Source organism: Drosophila ficusphila, unplaced genomic scaffold (assembly GCF_018152265.1).
Source record: "Drosophila ficusphila isolate 14025-0441.05 unplaced genomic scaffold, ASM1815226v1 contig_791, whole genome shotgun sequence".
Taxonomy (NCBI): Eukaryota; Metazoa; Arthropoda; class Insecta; order Diptera; family Drosophilidae; genus Drosophila; species Drosophila ficusphila.
Genome location: NW_025064737.1, coordinates 20,932,753 through 20,951,669, shown reverse-complemented (window position 1 = coordinate 20,951,669; position 18,917 = coordinate 20,932,753). Strand labels below are relative to the sequence as shown.

Genomic DNA, 18,917 nt, shown 5'->3' with positions numbered 1-18,917 from the left:
GAGATAACCAATCTGCCAGTGAATCAACCGCAGCAGACTGGCGGTATGTGTTAGTAATTGGGCGTCCACAAACAGAAGTCTAAATAGCAACGAATTGTGTCATTTATGATCGACATTTATGACTTGATTTAAGACTTAGGCAAGTCCGGAATCGCTAGTTAAGAGTTGAATCAAATTCTTGTTAAAAAGGAAAAGCTTCAGAAGATCAAAAAAAGATTATAAAATAGCTTGGTCAGTTCCAAGAAAAGCTTGTAATCTGTTTGTGGTTTGATAGTGAACAAAAAACAATGTTGTTTTTCTTGACCAAAGAATTAAAAGCTTAATAAAGTTTAACTTCACTTTGCCGCTCGCAGTTTTCGTTGCTAATATTACCCACTAATCCATTTACACATAACTATTTATAATTTGCCCAAAATTCAGCATTCCTTTAACAAATATTTCTATTGGTTTCGTATATGTACAGTACTCATCTAGAGAAGTAAAAAATACTTATTTAGGCCAAGGTAAAACACATCGCATGTTAATCGTAAACCATTTCTGCCATGCACTAATAATATTGTTCCGTGGAAACTTAGCAGCGACAGCGTTTAAATCTAGGATCCTTACTTAGGAGCTAAAAATAATTGCAGTTAGAATTTGAATTTAGGTTGCAGTGTTTTCTTTGATTTTCCACTCTCGAATGCTTAGCATCTAAATAGTTTTCTTTCGAGTTCATCAATTATTGTTTGATAGTTGTTAAGTATTCGCTTATAAATCACATAATTGCTTGATGAATTCCATAATGTGTGAGAGTGTGATTGTGTGTGACTGTTTTGAGCGTGTCCTTGCTGCAGCGGCTCGAGTGCTTTTACATTTGGGTGCGATCCTAGACACAGAGAGAGATTCGAAGGAAAAGAAAAGGATTTCCACATTTCCACGCGCAGCCAAGTCGAATTAAATGCCCCGCCGCTGCCTCACTTCGTTTCCCAGGATATTTCCGCCTGTTTCTCCTGCTCCGGATATTCCAGGTAAAAGTAGCCGTGATGTTACCTGATGGCAGCCATAAGGAATACTGCGATGCTGAGGAGAAGCCTCATCAGTGCCTCTAGATCCGCGGGATTCACATGATGCCTTCTGGCCGAATTGCAGGCATCCGCATCACTGCAACTTTGCAGACAGCCGTGTACGTACCTGCGGATATTGGTAAAAATCCAATTTGATAAAGCTTCACACACTAAATAAATAATCTTACTTGTCGTCGTAATAGAACTTTCCGCAGTGCGACATTCTTATAATCTCGGTGTCGGTGGTCAGAGTTCCGCTGTCTAAAGCACAACCCCTCACCGTTATCGTCTCCCCGGTTTCATCTTTGAATGAATAACGCAAAATCCGTTTAAGAGGATTATCCCTTAAGGCAGAGCACAACTTCTTACCGTAATAGCCGGCGATCTTTATGCAGGCGGTGGCTGGAAATAATCCGTCACGCCCCTTTCGCCCGCCCATGCACGGCGACTCCAAAATTGCCGTAGAGTAGTTGTTGTGGAACGGATCGTCGCAGGCTTTGTTGGCTCCATTGTATGATACGCACTTAAAACAGTCTATACAGTAACCTGGCATATGGAATATAAATATATATATTTTAAAAGCATAAAATAAATGAAGTTAATTAATTAACTGCAACTTATTTACTTTAATCGAATTCCGTTGAAAATCACTCACCATTTCGAATAAAAAGGCCAAACAGCAGGGCCAAAGTGGCGACGGTTTCCATAATTGAGCTGGACACCGCCATTTTCGAGCTCTGAGCAGTCAGCACTCACACAGGATTCGCAGGAGACTCACAGGATGACCGATTGCGGACATTCCTCGGTGTTCATTTCACTGCGGCTTCTGCAACGAAAGAAGTACGCCAAGGGATTAAAATTAACAAGCGAATTGAAGGCTCTTAAAAACTTTTTCGATTTTCCGCTGAAATCTCTGGCTCAGCTCAAAGTTGAAACGAAACGAAGAGTACGAGTACAAGCGAAGGCAATGGTCATAAAAATTATTATCCACAATCGGCAGAAATGCAATTTCTTTTCGGGGGAAAGACAGAAAGGCAGGCAAGAAAAATTAAAGGTAATAAATTGCACAACGCATTTTTGACACAGCACCACTAACGCCTCCTGTCTTTTCCATTTTTTGTGTTCCATATTTTTATTGCCGAAGTGTAAATAATTGCTTTTCAGTCGATTTTCGTGTCGAGTGCTGCCCATGTGCTCCCCACCGAATGTTTTTTGCCCCTCCCCCCTTCAATCCCCAAAGTTTTTGTTGCCTGTTTGTTGCTGGCACTTTTAATGGCCACTTCGATGGCCCAAGGTGTTGTTTGGGTCAACTTTTGGGGCAGTGTTTTTCTTGGGTTTTTGTTTTATTTCGGGTCTCCTCGAATTATGACAAATGATTCTGACTTACGGGCTGAAACTGTAGCTAAGCCCGGGAAACACAATTTATGGGGCCGAAAGCGTGTGGCTTAAAGAGATTTGGGCGTGACCCATTCCGGCTGTAAAGTGTACAAAGTGGGCCCAGTCAAAGCAGAATATACCCGACAGCTTTGGCCACCATGGAAACGCTTTCAATAATTCTATATTTTTTCTCTCTCGCAAGCTGGCAATCAATTTCAAGCGAATCTGTCATCGTGACAGATAAATATTATCATTGCATGGCTCGTGGCAGTGGCTGTGGATATGATTGTGACTGTAACTGTGGCTGTGGCCAGACCAAACAGAAATAGCCATCTATCAGTTGACGCTTCGGAGTGCAGAGGTCATGTCTGTGGATCAATATTTATTGCAAATTATGGCTCGGCCACACACTTTCCGTGTGGCCCACGGGGCGTATGTGCAACATTCCGGTCAGCCGCAAGTGCTTTGCATTAATTATGCGATTTTGAGTGGATGGTTCTCGGATTGTGTGTGAAAGTCTGTGGGTGTTTGATTTGCGGTCAAGCCTGTCGAACTCCTGTCGCTCAGCTGCTCGGCTAATGTAATTAGGTTCCCCGACTAGATTGCCTGGCATTAACTACCCGGGAAAACATATTTCAAGAAAGGCACAATAAGGTAAGCAGCTAATAAGGTTTGCCCTACCCGAGTTGGAGGTGAAGAAATTTATAATTAAATCCGAAGAGCTCCCATCGACTTCGACATCTACTGCCAAAGCTATAATTGTGTGGCGCATTTTCATCTATTTGCAAATTAGCCACTAAGCAGTCGAACGAGCTGCCAAACACATTTTCCCATCCACCAACCAATTTTGCTCTGGCTGGAAGCCAACTTGGCCGGAAACGGCATTGTGTGCCAGTGTTGACGGAAACGGATGCCCCACCCCCAAACCACCATCCACCAACCGCCTCATCCTTCTTTTCCTCCTTCTCCTCTGTTTTTCCCACTCCTTGTCTTGGCCAAATGAAGTTTACCTTTTGTTCATTGTGTTTGCCAGCTTTCAATATGCATCACTATCCTCCCGGTCGGAGGCACATAAATACTAATGCACTGGGAGAAAAAAGGTACTTAAATGAAGAGCGATTTTAAAGAGTTCTCTCAGTTGTTAAAGCAATATTAATTCGGTTTGTTTCCTTTAATGATTTGATTTAGTAGGATTTAACCTTTTATGCCTTTCTTAAACATTTTTCCAATAAGTAATTAACTTTGGCTTCATTTCCTTTATTGTTTCGAGTGCACACGGACCATTGTTTCCCACTTCCAGCCAGGAGTCGAAGTGGCCATTGTGCCCGTTTAACGACCACCGGTGTGTGGGTGGACTTGGCCACATGAACAGGAGAAGGCTCGAGAAGAGGGGTTGCAGCCTTTGTGACCTCTACTCCTTGGCCGTACTTACTTAATTTTGTCGCTTCGACTGGGCCACAATCGAATCAGCCACGAAGGCAGCCAAGCGGACAGCCCGTCAACTTCCGCTGCCAGCTGCTGCCACAAAACTTTTATGACACTGCCAAAGGCAGCCAATGAAGAGCTATGCCCGAGCAATTAAAAGCCTTCAACGTGGCCATTCTCGCTGGCGGGACATTAAATTAGTCCGCCCAGCGAAATTGAAAGCTCCGCTCGACTCGGATTGTCGGAATTTTTTAATAAAGTTTGTGCAAGCTAATCGCGTATTCATGGACCCAACTTGGCCCGTGGCGAGCATTAAAAATGAAAAATGAAGGCAAAGTTATCCCCGAATCTTCTCCCTTGACAAAGTAGCTCGCTCAATTGTAGGCCATTAATTTCATAATCTGCCTGTAAATGGCAACCCAGGGCGAGGTGGACCGAGTGCCTCATTAGGCTCTGGGTCAGCTTTGATTGAGCGACAAACACCTAGGGGTGAATTTTTGGGGAGCGCACAGGGAAACCCTCCACTTATTGGGGCGCTGGTCCTGCATTTTGAATGGTCCACTTTTTGTCTCAACTCGAGGTGATTTATTATGATTTCGGCATTGAGTAAGCGCTTCTCATTTCCGATTAGACCATAATCAATCGATGTAGGGGTCCAACGCATTTCGTTGCTGCTGATGAGGGTGTGGAATTTATGCAGATTTTTTGGGTGTTCGGTGATTTAATATTTGAAATATAATGTCATGTCGTTAGGCCGGCAAAAAGTGGAGTCATGGCCTTGTAATTTTGTTTTTTTTTGGATACGAGACTTTAAACTCTTTAAAGAGAACACAAACTGTCATAACAAAATTCAACCTCTAAATTACGCTTCATGTCAGTCCAAAATTTTCATTTTTCGCAAACAGACTTTGTTTTGCAGTTGCATACTTTACCGCGCCCAGAGACCCCATACACAAACACACATGCACACACACACACACGCTCACCTAAAAGGTGGCTTACCTTTAATTTGACAGCACCTGGTTCTCTCGTGGGAGAAATTAATTTCACGCATGTGAGACTAGATACACACACGTGCACTGGCGCACACACACAGAGACACACATATTCGCACACAAAGTCTCATTTGCGTTGAATTTGCATAACTGCAGCGCCAGTGCAATTTTCGCGAGAATGCAAAACTGCGAATGGCATTTACAATTTTGCAACTGCAGGTCCCTGGAATTTTTCAGTTTCACACGAAAAATAACTGCAATAACCAAAGATACCAAATAAATATTCATATCTAATGATCTAACAAAATATACACATTTTCACGACAAATTTCCACAGAGACGACAGTGAAAAACTCATCAGCAGGAATTTCCATTAAAATTTGTGGACTTGTTTACTTGTTGTCGTTTTTGGCTTTATAATAGCCATGGCCCGAAACTACTCAGCATGCAAATTGGAGCAATTACGTGGGCAAATATTTGTAAGCGCTGACCAAGATGATGGCAGCGTTTAAGTTTTATGCAGCTTGTAACTCATAATTCCAGGGGACGTGCTTTCAAGGCCAATTAACTCCTAACGACCTCCACTATTTATGGGCCGAAACTCTCTCCTGAAGAACCTTTTAGCCGGAATGTCCGGGCAGCACGCAAAGCAATGGGAAATTGGTCACCGGAATGAAGGTCGATTTATGTCCGGGTCAGAAGGAGCTTACGATGATATGGGTCGCATATGCGAGCCAAAAAGTTTTGGTATTGGCCATCGTTGATACATTTGAAGTGGGCTTATTGCCATGCTTAGCGACGGATAAGTGTTTCATTTTTCTGTTTTAAGCTTTTCAATCAATGTAAACCTAGATGGATAGCCAAGCTAATTTAAATATTTTTCCGTTCCAGTTTGGGGTATTAAATCATTTAATCCTGTAAACAACACATATATGAAATGCATGCCGCCAGGAAGCCTGAATCTGAAACCACAAATGCGGATCGAATCAATTACCAAGGGGATGGCAGCAATCAGCTCGATAAAAATGTTTTTATTTGGAAAAGGCTTTGACAATCAGTGGATTTTATTTGCCGATTGAATATCTTTAAACGGGAAACAAGGATTCAATTAACTTATATTGAAATTCCACTCTTAATAGGTAAATAAATTAAGTTTGATAAGGTCGGTTTAAAATTTTTAATTATAGCCAAACATGGCTACATTTTTAGCTAATATAATGGATCTTTTCAATATAAGAGAAAAGAACATAAACTGCATACAAGAGGATTCTTGGATGGCGAACTTTTTGAATTTCATGCAAAATAGATTGGCTGGGTGCAAATATTCAGCAAACCTCTTCTTTTGTGTAGAATCCCCTGGAAATTGTGAATGTGATGGTGTTGCTGTACAATGCGTGTGCCACCTTCAAAGTCGTTGACATCGATTTGAGGAATATATACTCGTGCTTGAAAGTGTGTGTCTATGCAGTGTTCAATGACTCTCGACCGCAATTGGTTGAGCAGCCAACACAGATGCTCTTCTATATCCTCTGCCATCCGACACTTTTTGTTGGCCCTCGATGATTCCGATGCTCACACGCTCCAGTGGTCAAAGGGAGCAGTCAACAGGTGAAAATCCCATCCCAGTTGGTTGAGGTTTCTCATAAAGCTATTTCAGTTGACCTTTTCGCAGTTAATTGTTGGGTTATTGTGGTTGCTTTAACGTGCTTTTCTGACTGTCAGAGAATTTAATAAAAATCTTTTAAGTTCGCATTCCTGGAATCACCTATATTCTTCGAATCACTTCAAGTCGAACACAAATAGCGGAAAACAAAAGGGACGGCGAATCGGAGTTTATAAGTTATCAGGCAATCTAAATTTTTAAGCAATTCCATGAATAACAAAATAGCAATCAACACATTGTGCAAAGCGACCAAGGCCAAAAGGAAAAGTTCTCTATCTGTACCTTCCGCTCCTCCCTTTTTCTGAAAACTTGTGCTTAAGAAACTCAATTTAAAGTTGGGTGTGTGTCTGTACTGGCATGACTGAATGACATATTGAATAAATGAGTGAGCTGTCTCACGAAGCCCGACGAAAGGAAAAACTTTTAGAGCGAAAAACAGAAAGTAATTCGGTCTAACCAACCAGTCAATTCATTTTATGCAGACACCTCTGGGTCTCAGCTCTTCCCAATGGAATGGCGTGTTAAGTTCGCTTAATTAATGTGCCCCTAACCGGAAAAAACCGTTCTGCAAATGGGAACATTTAAATTTTCCACTCAAATTAGCTTAGGGTTTCGACAGGCTTGCGGTTTTTTGGTGTAAGCAAAAACCTTAAGCCACAAAGTTTTTATCATTTTTGTTAGTTGTGTAATTTATCTGTTGTACGAATGGTAAAACATGAAAGCAGATACAATTTAATGTGCCCCGAAGAGAAAACTCAACCATCAGATAAAAGGCTCAAACAAATTGTATTCAGTGCAACTAAAAACTGCAAACATTTTGTGGGAATGAGTTTGAGAAAAAGAGAACAAATAAACCGCAAAGTTCGCCGCAAGAGTTCATTCCTTCTTCTGTTCTGCGCATTTTTCCATTTTATTTCAGTGCATTTTTTGCAACTATAACTTTGGAGAATGCCGCAAACTATGCAACTCTGAATAGTTGCGAATTCTATTTATCAAAGTGCAAAGTTCCTTTGCCTTGCAGTTGCATTTTATTACGTTTACTAAATTTAAAAATCAATAATCTTTGTCAAACAAATAATTCAACTTTCACGAGTGCCATTCATATACACAAACTTTTAAATAACGAATTTTTCTAATTAAGCCCATTTCTTATTTAAAACTTTCAACTATCATTCTCAGGGGAAAAGTTCCAGACTTCGCTGTGTTGAATAAATTATAATGAGCAGAAAAAAAGCATTTCAATTTGGCTTCGTGCGAGAATGCAAAAATAATTAAGGCGTGCTCCGAACAAATAATGAACTTGCTCAACATTTTTTTTCTGCTCGAGAAAGACAAGGTGAAAACAGCGCAAAATTACGAAGCTCCGTTGAAAATTCAAAAAGTTGTTGCCATTTAAGAAGAAGTTTCGACTTAAGAAGTTGTTTTAAAGGATGGGAAAAAGTTTTTCAATAAGCGGTCTTGCCAAAAACAAGCCAAAGTGAATTCAGTCAAACGCACGATAAAGTGGAAAAACTACACAAATGTGGCGAGCTTCAGCTTCGGCGGAGGAAAATACATATAGAGTTCCCTCAAGCAAGTAATCAGGAAAAATTGCTGGCAAGGCCATCATACATTATAACTTAAGTCAATAAAAATAATTGAAAATCAACAGCAGCGGAACTTAAGTAATGAACCCAACCAAGTTCTTTTCCCGATGGAAATGGAGGAAAGGGCAACGCCTTCATTGGCTCTAGTCCACAAAATCGAAATAAAATCGAAGTCACCACAAACAAAAGGTATGAGTTGGAGTTTATTGAGGGATTGACGGCACGCAATAAAAACCGGGTCGAGGCATAAAAAATCAGCGGAAAACGCAAGGAAAAACCGGAAGGAAACTTGAGGCCTCCAGCTGAGCGAAAGGTTTGATATAAATAAAACATCAGTTGACGTTGACAGCTTTGCGGGTAAAATAAAAATAAGTATGCTACAGGCGATTGATGTTTTGACTTCCGATACTCAAGTGTTTACGACACAGAATTTGTATTTTTCAAACTTTCATGTGTATTTGTTTTCGCAATGTGTCTTGTATTAAATAAGCACACAAAATAATTTTGACTGTCTATGGGATCAAATACAATTGATAACCATGCAAATTTACCGCATTTCTGACGATTTAAAGCTCAAAACAACGTTTTTCAGCCGCATCATCAGAAATGCAGTAAATTAATAAATTCCATATAATTTTTATACACAAAAGCTGTTTACATATAATTTTATTATGAGCGCTGTTGCTGCACACATAAAGCCAGTCGAACAAAAGGCAGGATAATTTTTATTCTCCTTTTCGTATGCAATATGCAGAACCCATCAGAGCCGAAACACATACAACAGTTAATAAAAGCCACGGCACGGATATTTAATTTTCGTTGTACAGAATTAACAAAAGCTGACAAAAGAAAAAGAAAGATCAGATGATTGGCATTGTTGCTAAACGACTCCATAAAAATATGGCATAAATCTTTGCGGAGTGGTCACTTCAGCTCATTTTGCCCCGCTCATTTTTCCCAAAAGTCATTTCGGCTGATTGTGCACCTTTCGTCAATTGGGAGCAAAAGCCTGCGACAGACAAGGTAAATTATGGAAAAGTTGCCAGACATAGCAAAAACCAAGATTTTCTATTTAAAATTTTTAATGCTGGTAAAAAGTTTGATTAGAATCAGAAATCAACGAAGTTTGTTTTTCAACAGATTTGACAAAGGTCAGAAAACCTTTTCAATCAGGAGAAATAGCTTATGTCTTAGCTTTTAATTTTAACAAAGTGAAAGAAAACATGCAAAACGCGGAATCCATTAAGCAACGAGACGTTCTACTGAAACACAAATCATATCCTCCCGAAACGGAAGCAATCTGCACAGTGCAAATTTGTAAATCAACTTCCTGTTGTTCTCTTTCCCTCCTAAAACCTTTCTTGACATCCAATTTGCGAAGCAGAAAGCTGAAAGGCAGAAGCTATATTTCATTTCGCTTCTTTCCGGGCAGGTTGGCTATAGTACTCCTTGTCTAATGGAATTTTGGCTAACTTAAAGACGCACAATGCTGGAAAGTGGCCCCAAAAGGATGTTAAATTGCACAGTCCACCGGCAAGTGAAAGCTTCCGCTGCTGTTTACCTGCCAGTTCATTAGCATAATGCTCGCCAGAGGACGAACCTTGGCACTTATTTGCCGAACGCTTCTGGCTTGGCACTTGATTTTCCTGTAAACTCTTCATTTGTCAACAATTTTTCATCCCTAATGAGCCACTTCCACTGCCCACACGCAAATGAGTTCGTTACCATCCACAGCGAAAGAAAATGAATGTCAAATACTTTATTTAAATGACGGACAACCGTGTTCAGTGTGACGTTAATTTTCGCAACTTAAGACAATGTTTTTTCTTCCCATTTTATGGATGACAGGAAATGAGCTTGTCACCAAGTGAAATAGTTATACATCACTTTTTAAGAAATTTGTAAATCTGGGTATCCTTTTAGCTACGAACTAAAATTCATACCAAGTTAAAGTTAACAAGAAAAGAGTTTACCATCTGAAGCTACAAACTGATTGAATGAAATACAAACGTGATTATTCCTTCTAAGAAGCTATCATTGGCAGTCAAACAAACACTGAAAGGATCAGACGGTGAATAAAAGGGTCTGAAATTGTCGATTGGGTCGCACTTGTAGCCATTGATTGGGTGAAAATCGATAGCATTACAAGGAAACTGGGTCGACGACGAGAAGCCCCAGCTTGCAATCGGAAAGCTTATACCACATTCTCAATATTCAATTACCAGTGTCCTGTTAAAGGTCCTTTCGCCCACGCTGTTGGCCAATTTACCCTGCCCGGGTGTGGGTGCTAGACAGGCCAAGAGAAGGGGTTTCCGGAGGGCAGAGGGTCCTGTCTGCTCTTCGACTCTTTGTTGTCGCTGGCACGCACAATTACGCGGAAAGTGGCGCATCGGCAGGGCGAGTTGGCCAAAAAGAGCAATGGGAAAACACAGAGGCGTATACGTGATGTTTGCTTGGGGCCAAAAGCTGGCGAAATCGAGGATTTGCAGACGAGAGCTTTATCGGCTGCAGGTCACTCACTGAATTTCCAGGAATTTCATGCCTCTGACTGATTTTATCACAGAGAGAATAAGTCTAGTAGCAAATGAAAATGTAATTCCACATGCATTCAAAATAAAAATACCTACAGAAACAACTTGTTTGTCTGCTAGAATAAAACATTCTTTGAGACCACTTCAAACAACTCGTTAGTGAATTGAAAGTCGCAAAGAAGAGAATTGAAACGTTTTTTAGAAAGCACTGCTAAAGCTGAATACAAAAAACAACAGCAGACGAAAACAGACAAAGGAAGGAAAATAAAGGAAACGAAGTAAGACAAAAGATGAATCCCTGGCAATCTCAATTTTAGGTTTACGATACATGGTAACGATCGGAGCAGAAAATATACAGAATTTCGCAGAAAAAACTGCAACAATTTCCTCACCCTGCCAATTGCATCATTAATAATGGCAATGCGCCAGATGGTATCGGTCCAATTGCTGATGTCCGTTTATACAACGCTCTAATGAGAAAACAAAGATTCTAGCTGAGCAAGAAGATAATAAATTACAAGAGAAGGAACAACTTTATTTAGTTTCTGTTCATAAGAAAGTGTAAGTGAAAACGTGTTTCGCCTTTCATGAAATGTTTCCTTAAAGCAATTCAAACAACTTTGCAAACAAAACTCTTTCGTTAAAAATGTATACCAACTAGTTTGCTTCTGTAACTCGGACTGCTTTCCTGTTGGTCAGAAATTGTCCCTTTAGCAGGCAATAAAGCGTACCTCGAGCATTATCCAGTGTAATAGTTGTAATTGTGTGAGGCAGACTGGGACTTTTATTAGGTTTCGTGATTGTTGTACCAGCTGGAAGGAAACCCAGGAAAGGTAATTGTGGAGAAAATAGCCAAGTCCGAGTATAAAATGTGAAAATGTTTGGCCTGCTTTTGCTTTGCTTTCTTAAGCTTCCATGCGGGATACAAAAATAGCTGTTGTCAGAAAACATTTTAATATTTGAGATACTCACAGTTGAAAAGAACAAAAAGCCAGTACAAAATAATAGTTTCCATCTTTATTCAAATATTTAAAAATGTTTGCTTAAGCCATGGTCCAAGCAAAATTGTATTGCATATTCCATTCGTAGTAATAAGGTAGCTTAAAAGCGTTTCGGCAAAAGTCATTACCGTGTGTACCTTTTCCCTTGCTAATTCCATCTTTTCCCCGAATATAATTTGTACAAAAACACTTTCATCAAAGAAAAAGCGTGTTTGTTGCGCATACGTCGCGTGTTCCCAAGGACAACATAAGCCGTCGACTTCAGAGTCAAATGTATGTTTTGTGTGAAACCAATAGCCATAAATTTTCGTAGCCAAGCACGAAATTCCTATTTACTTTCTGTACACAGAGAAAAAGAGCGAGACGGAATTAAATACGAAAAAGAGAGAAACAAAGACTGAAAATGCAGTCTTTTTGAAATTCAAATTTTATTACGGGGCGGATAAAAACTTCAATTGAGTTGCAAAATGAAATATAACAAAACAAAATTATATGCATGAGATTTTTTTCCTGGAATATGCAAACAAGTTTTCTGCTCAGCCGTCGGCCTTTTTAAACATGGGTTTTCACATGACAAGACAACAAAATTTTGAACGTGGAGATCCAGCTTTTGATTAGATTAAGTAAACCTAAAGTTCAAGTCGAAACAATCCGAAACTGTTTTAAACGGGCTCTGAGATTTATTTCCTTTTCAACAAGTATTTACATACAGTTTGTCTTTTTTTGCCTCTCAACAATCAAAAAAGTAAGCAACATTGATTTATTTTCCCGAAATTATGGGAGCAAATAAATAAACCAGTGATGACGTTAATGGATTTATAATTTATAAAAATAATACTTATTTGATTCTCTTTGTAGTAACATTGATTTGATTGAATGTTAATGCCAGCATTTTACTAATGAATTTCTGTCACTGGCCGATGTTCGTTGATCGGAAAAATGTCATTCGTTTCAACTGTCATTAAACACCTCCTTTTTTAGCAAATATTGTTTTTGTGCTTTAACACGTGCAACATCAATGCCATTTTCAACAGCATGCAAAATAAAATCTAAATAAAGAGGCAAACTTTCCTTGTTTTCAAAGCTGAACTAAAAACTGACAGCCAAAAACAAACGAATTTGGCGGTTGGACAGATCCAAATACACAAAATGTTCTGTATGTTTTGTGCCGTCATTTCAGTTGGACATTTCAACAAATTTGGTTTTTATGACAGCCAAATGTGTGTGTAATTATTCCTGTCGAATGTCGGAATGGACTCGAAGGGACCTTGGCCAGTCTTGGCAGCAAAATTGCCCCGAACAATTATTATGATGGTTGATAAGCCTCACGCACACCCAGACACACCGCACACCATACACCACACACCCACAAGCACACGTGCACTCACTCGTGTGTAGTAAAAGTGTGGAGTTGGAATTTGCTTTGCTACGTGACTGCCGGTAATTTTCGTGCACATTGCGTATACGTAATGCGACGCTGGTCCCAACTAAATGGCCCTGCTGCCACACTAACGCACGACATTTGCCGGGCTTTGGTGCCCCTTCAGGTTCCATACACTGATCTTCAAATAATAGTTAAAAATAATAATTATAACAAAACAACTTAAAGAGTTGAGGAAACTGCTTAGAAATCCCAGTAGCATTTTTGTTTTGAATTCCATAATGGTTTTAAGACATTAACATTTTAACGTAATCAGTTTTTTTCTCAGTGCGCGCCTGGATTTCCTTTTTCATCCCATCCCGCTTATTGTCGCCTTTGCCCTCGTTATTTCGCCATTTATGCGACTACCTTTTTGTCCCACTTTTTTTCACTGGTACGATAATGTTGCCTGCTTTCCCACGCAATTTTGTTGAGTCTTTCGGTTTCTTTTATTGTTTTATTTTTATTGTTTATTACCGCATTATTTCTTTTCCTCGTGTACGCTCATGCACTTTACTTATTTTTAACATGGACTGCAGTGTGAAAAGTAAACAAAACCTGATCAAACATTGGTAATTCATTTTCACATAGTTATATATGCTATCGGGAAAAAAAGAAAGCTAGCCTATTGACTGTATACAAATAATGCTAATTAAGTTAATTAAAATGGGGAAAAGTTTGAATAAGAAATTACAGACAATCACAAAAAAATCTTTTATTAGAAGACAACAACTTTTCTGGTAAAAAGAATATAATTGTGAGAGTACCAAAAACATTTTTCCTTTGTGGTCAATAATAGACAAGCCTAACATAATTATTTAATTCAAGGCACGTTCCAAATCTCAATCTGTATTATTTAATTACTTGTTTTATGAGATATTTCAGAGTGTGCTTCAGATATTTTTGGCACAATTCCAACCATCTTAGCCTGGTGCACATTAATACTCACTTTAATCTTTCGTTTATGGTGATTAAATCAAATAATTGATGGGCATGCTTCAATTTTGTACGCCAGCTGGTTTATTTCGTACAGATCCACTCTGCTATTAAATCACGTAAAGCTGCTTGAAACGGAAATGCACGAATAAAATTCTGGATTTTAATTGGAGAGCAGCAACTTGACTTATTTTTCCAACAAGCATCTCATTTAACTTGTTTTTCGTTTTTAATAACTTATATGAACATTTATAAAATCATTTTCATTAGAAACTAGAACCTTGCTTTTTTTTAGGACGAATGGAATTGATTTTAAATTTGTAATTTACATTTTAAAGTGTCAAGATAATTGACGTTACTTTGTCACAAGTTTCGTTTATCAAAATTAAATAAAATACACTAATAATTCGATAAGGAATTAATAAAAAAACAAGGTTTTTTTTTGTAACTCATACCATTAAATTGTACTTTATTTGTATTTATTTTTTTAGCACTCGAATATTGTTATTTGCAATGCCACCCACGTGCCGCTTCTAAGTACGTTTCGTAGTTTGAAATATTTTCGTATAGTTTTATTCCGTTCCGATCCGTATCGTTGCGGTTCTGAGGAAAGCCGCATGAGAACTGAAATTTTTATCGGACGGAGTGCTGACTGCGGCGTCGACTGAGGCATCGGCAGAGGCGGCGACGCCGACTGCTCTGCCGAATAAGTCGGACAATCGCGGAGTCTGCGCACAAAGTATGGGAAGAATTTAAAAACAAACTTAACCCGTAGAATGGCGTCTGTGGCTAGAATAAGATTCTATTTAATCAATTATTATTTTTTTTCTTTCTTTTGATTGGATATTTAAATATTGGATTGGATATTTAAATTTTAATATTGAAGCTACATTTCGATTTTAATACAATCGCAGATATTCCTGAATTAAAGAACGGGAAAATGATTCAAATTCTGTGAACTACATTTTCGAACCTAATTGAGTGCACTGTTTACATTTGACTTTCCATGCATTATTTAACCTGGAATTCGTTGTGTGTTTGCTTTGTTTTCGCTCCTCTATTTTTAAATTTTTGCTGTTTACGTTGTGGTGAGAACAACAAGAACAAGGGCAAAGGAAAGTTTAATTATACAAAAAAAAAAAAAATGATTGGTATCTATCCATCTTTTTTTATATAAATAACGTTCTTAAATTGAAGTGTTTTAAATTAAAGTGTTTTATTTAAGCCAGTTTTCTAAGACAGTTAATAAATTCCGAAAAGCTAAATGCATTTAAAGAATTATAACTCTGCTGCAAAGTTTACATTAGTGTGAAGTGGTAAAGTGGTTTACCAGACTCATTAATTTTAGTCAACCGGAGATGAATAATGAGTTTGGTTTTAGGGGCAGCAACTCAGACATAAAATATAAAACTCGTACGTGGTCAAGCTAACAATCTGCATTTTAAGCCGCAAAAAAACTTACTTGCACACAGGAAAATGTGGCAGGACATTTTGAGTTGCTCGTGTTGTCCTCGTCGCCTTTTCCTGATTGCTGCCTTCTGCCTTCTGGCTTCTGTGTTTTCTTCTTATTTTTCCCTGGTGCACCCAAAATAAGAACAGAAACTGCTAGAATTTTTCATTTAAACTTGTCTGTCTGACTTTGCCCCACTGTCTCCTTCTCTTTTTGCGTCTCGGCATCTGTCTCTCTCCCTCTTGTCTCTAGCCAATTACAAAAGTTGGCAAATTGTTGCTGCTCTCGTTTTTGTTGGTTTATGTCTCCTGGTGCATTTTATATGTATTTTTAGCCTCTGACCATATTGGCTTCTGTTTGGAACTTTAACTTTTCACGGCAATTTTCCTTCCCCAAAAGTGTCTCGAATTCTTTTGAACTTTTTTCAATTTACTAATGTTTTAAAAAGACTGTAAAAATTAAGAAAATACAGAAGTTAATATTATCTCAAATAAAGTAAATAAATTTGAAAAGCAATCGCAAAATGTACTTTTCGATTTTGCTCTTATGTGTATGTTTTTGTGGTGAATCATATTGCCAAAACAAAGAAAGCAATTCGATTTTACTTTTAATTGGCTTGCCACTGGTTCGATTGTGGATACTTTTTGTTTACTTCAAGTGGTTTGTTTAGCTTTCAATATCTCTCAGATTGTTTACCCTTTTAGTAGATGTTCATTAACTGAAATCGTTCTGCTCTAAACATTTATTTCGGTAGAGAAATATTTAACATCTGACTCAGCGTTTAAGGAATCTTATAATGTTACTCTCTTTTTAAGCAAAAGTGATTATTTCTTCTTAACTTCTTGACTTAATATACAGTTTATTTACGACAGACGACATCTGGCAAATATGTGTCGTTAATTCTCAATTAAATTGTTACTGTCTGGAATTATTTATGAAGACTGGTGATATAAAAAGGGAAATGAGTGACAGCTGTTTGCCATGAGAAATTAAAATCGATTTATGAAAGGCAAAACAATATTGGATACATAACACAAAGCTTTCTTCTCCTTCACAAGCATAAACTTTAAAAGGAAAGAATTAATTATGGATTATTACTCAAACTAAAGTGCCTTTAAAAAAAGAAAGAACATAATTTTGCGGCAGTAAGCTGGATGGAGATAAAAGGAAACGTTCTTTTGGGGAAATTAAAAATAAAGAAAATTAAATGCAGGTCTCTAGTGGCTTTCTCTGCGGTTTCCGCCACGTTGGACCGACTGCACTTGGTTTGATGAGTAATCCCTGCCAGTCTGCAACCAACATTTATTCCCTGTCGTCTGCCATTTTCTGCGGACGAGGCCAAGTGTGCCGCAACGAGAATACCGTGAAGCATAATGCCCGCTGACATATATATCTTTTTGTTTCCTCTGATTTCCCCCATTCGCTGCTCAACCGATTCTTAAAATAATAAAGAGAAATTATTGGCGCACTGCGCCTTTGGGTTCTCAACGTCCTCGTAAACTGTTCGCGTGAGTAAAAGTATAACTTTAGTGTTTTTTTAACTCACGTGTGCTATGTTCATAATATAAAACACAGTTGTTCATACATCCACCCCTTAATTCCTTGAGCACTTTGCTTGCACGTGAGGCGATTAACATAATAAGATGAGCCAGCTCACCCCAGGAAGATTCAGAACTCAAAAACACCTTTTAGATAAGCTGACGGAAAGTGTGTGTCAGGGATTTCCGCAATGCTTAAATATTTGCACAATGAAAATGATGCCCGGAGCAACCCGCATTCCCTCCCTTCCGTAACCCTTAAAAAATCCCACAGGTGACAGGATACAAACTTTGTCTTAACAGCCACACATCAGGCTTAAACATTAGCTTCAACTTTCGGCGTTGGGTTTCCCCCTGGGCACTTAAACACCTACTTAAGGGCTCATGCTAAATTTTCACAAATTTCCTGTAAGCTTTTAATTTACCCACGCATATTCATGACTTAGGTTGGTTTGGTTTCATTGAAAAGCCACAAGAAATTAAACTATAATTTGACTTTAATTTTGACTTTGCAGAGATAAAAGATATTTTTTAATCCCAAATTCCTAATTTCAATAACGACTTAATTGATTAAAACGTTTCCAATTGAACTAATGGTCTGATGCTGTACTTTATTTCACATTTTATTGAAAACACATTTAGCAATCATTAAAGTTTGACTGGGATATGAGAAATTTCAAACAAAAAAAAAAAACACTTTTGAACTTTTATTTCAAATGGAAAAATTTTGTAATTGAATTGTCACAAAACAAAAGTTTTGTTTGGCTAAGGAAAAATTTTGTCTAATTTGTTGTATAGCCCCTTGTGAAAATAAGTAACATATACCATAACTAAACAAGTTCTTTTGGGACACATTGGAATTATCACATGTTTCGCATTGTCATAAAAGTTGACTTGGCGGATAAACAGAAACCCCCATTTTTTTAACCCACGTAGGAAAATAAAGAAAATCCGCCATGTATAAAACTAGAACAGAAGTTTTTCCACTAGGAAACTGACAGTCATAAAAAGAAAAAATACAAATACAAAACAACGAATAGCGAAAAAGGTTTGGTGCAGGTGGTTTCCGCTCAAGTCTCACTTATATTTATTATTAATACTTTTTACTCGATTCTTAATAAAATGTATTATAAGGATTATTTTATATTTTAAAGCAAAGGAAAGTGATTATACAAAAAAAGTGAATTTTGTCCTTGGAAAACATTTCGATCGCTGATGGTCCTTTTAATATTCAAAGTGTTTATTTTTCCCTCAATAAAAACCTTATAACAAAAATAAGTTCTGATCTGCAGAAGGAAATATATCTGTAAATATCTGTGAAAATATTTAAAGTTATAAATAAAACATATTTCCCTCTGCAATTCAGACCATATTTCAGCCGGTCAGCCTTTAAATCCCACATTTTCCTAGCTGCCTAGAGATTTCCCCGAGGCTTTGGGTAGTTTTCAGCGTCGCCTGTTTGAGTATCCAAGTGGAGTGGGTCAGACAACAGAGGGTAAACGAAATTGTTTTGCTATTTTCCAGAGTTGGACATAAAAACTGGCGCAAACAAACAGACCGATAATCATTCTCAGTGTCCCCGTTTTTGCAAAACCATAAAAACTTTTATTTATTTGTACAAAAAAGGAATTTTACTTCCTGGCTTGTATTTAAATTAAATATTTTTTGGCTTCACAAAAAGGTTTTTAGCCAATTGCTGCGAAAGCTAACTTAGGGAGTCATTTATGTTCGAGAACATTTGCCATTCTTGTGCACGAAATATGCACGACATGATAATTAAAAGCAAATATGTGAGCCCTGCGAACAATTTGCATTCGCAACTGTTGAGTTCTGATATTCACTTCACTCCGGTATTCATACATCTCGACGAGTGGAAAGTTTATGGCCAGGGCTGAGTTTTTTTGCGTTACCACAGCCCGAAGTGACATTCTAGCTGACCAGGGGCAAATGAG

The 18,917-nt window shown here is 38.2% G+C and overlaps 1 protein-coding gene across 1 annotated transcript; it reads right to left on the bottom strand.

Annotated features, from left to right (window-relative positions):
* Positions 1–47: 47 nt before the first annotated feature.
* On the bottom strand, positions 48–14,584 carry LOC108095880. Its single transcript, XM_017197187.2, has 6 exons — positions 14,433–14,584; positions 13,991–14,102; positions 1,699–1,869; positions 1,413–1,589; positions 1,232–1,346; positions 48–1,170 (listed from the first exon to the last, which is right to left on the bottom strand). Exons 3-6 carry the CDS (start codon positions 1,769–1,771, stop codon positions 1,026–1,028), a joined length of 510 nt encoding a protein of 169 aa, XP_017052676.1. The 5' UTR covers positions 1,772–1,869; positions 13,991–14,102; positions 14,433–14,584; the 3' UTR covers positions 48–1,025.
* Positions 14,585–18,917: the final 4,333 nt, after the last annotated feature.

Bases quoted from the DNA above. Each gene is read 5' to 3' on its own strand.
- LOC108095880 (XM_017197187.2), bottom strand. From the start codon at position 1,771: ATGGCGGTGTCCAGCTCAATTATGGAAACCGTCGCCACTTTGGCCCTG. The intron at 1,590-1,698 runs GTGAGTGATTTT...TCCATATGCCAG, and splicing joins TGGCCTTTTTATTCGAAATG to GTTACTGTATAGACTGTTTT. The intron at 1,347-1,412 runs GTAAGAAGTTGT...ATTCATTCAAAG, and splicing joins AAAGATCGCCGGCTATTACG to ATGAAACCGGGGAGACGATA.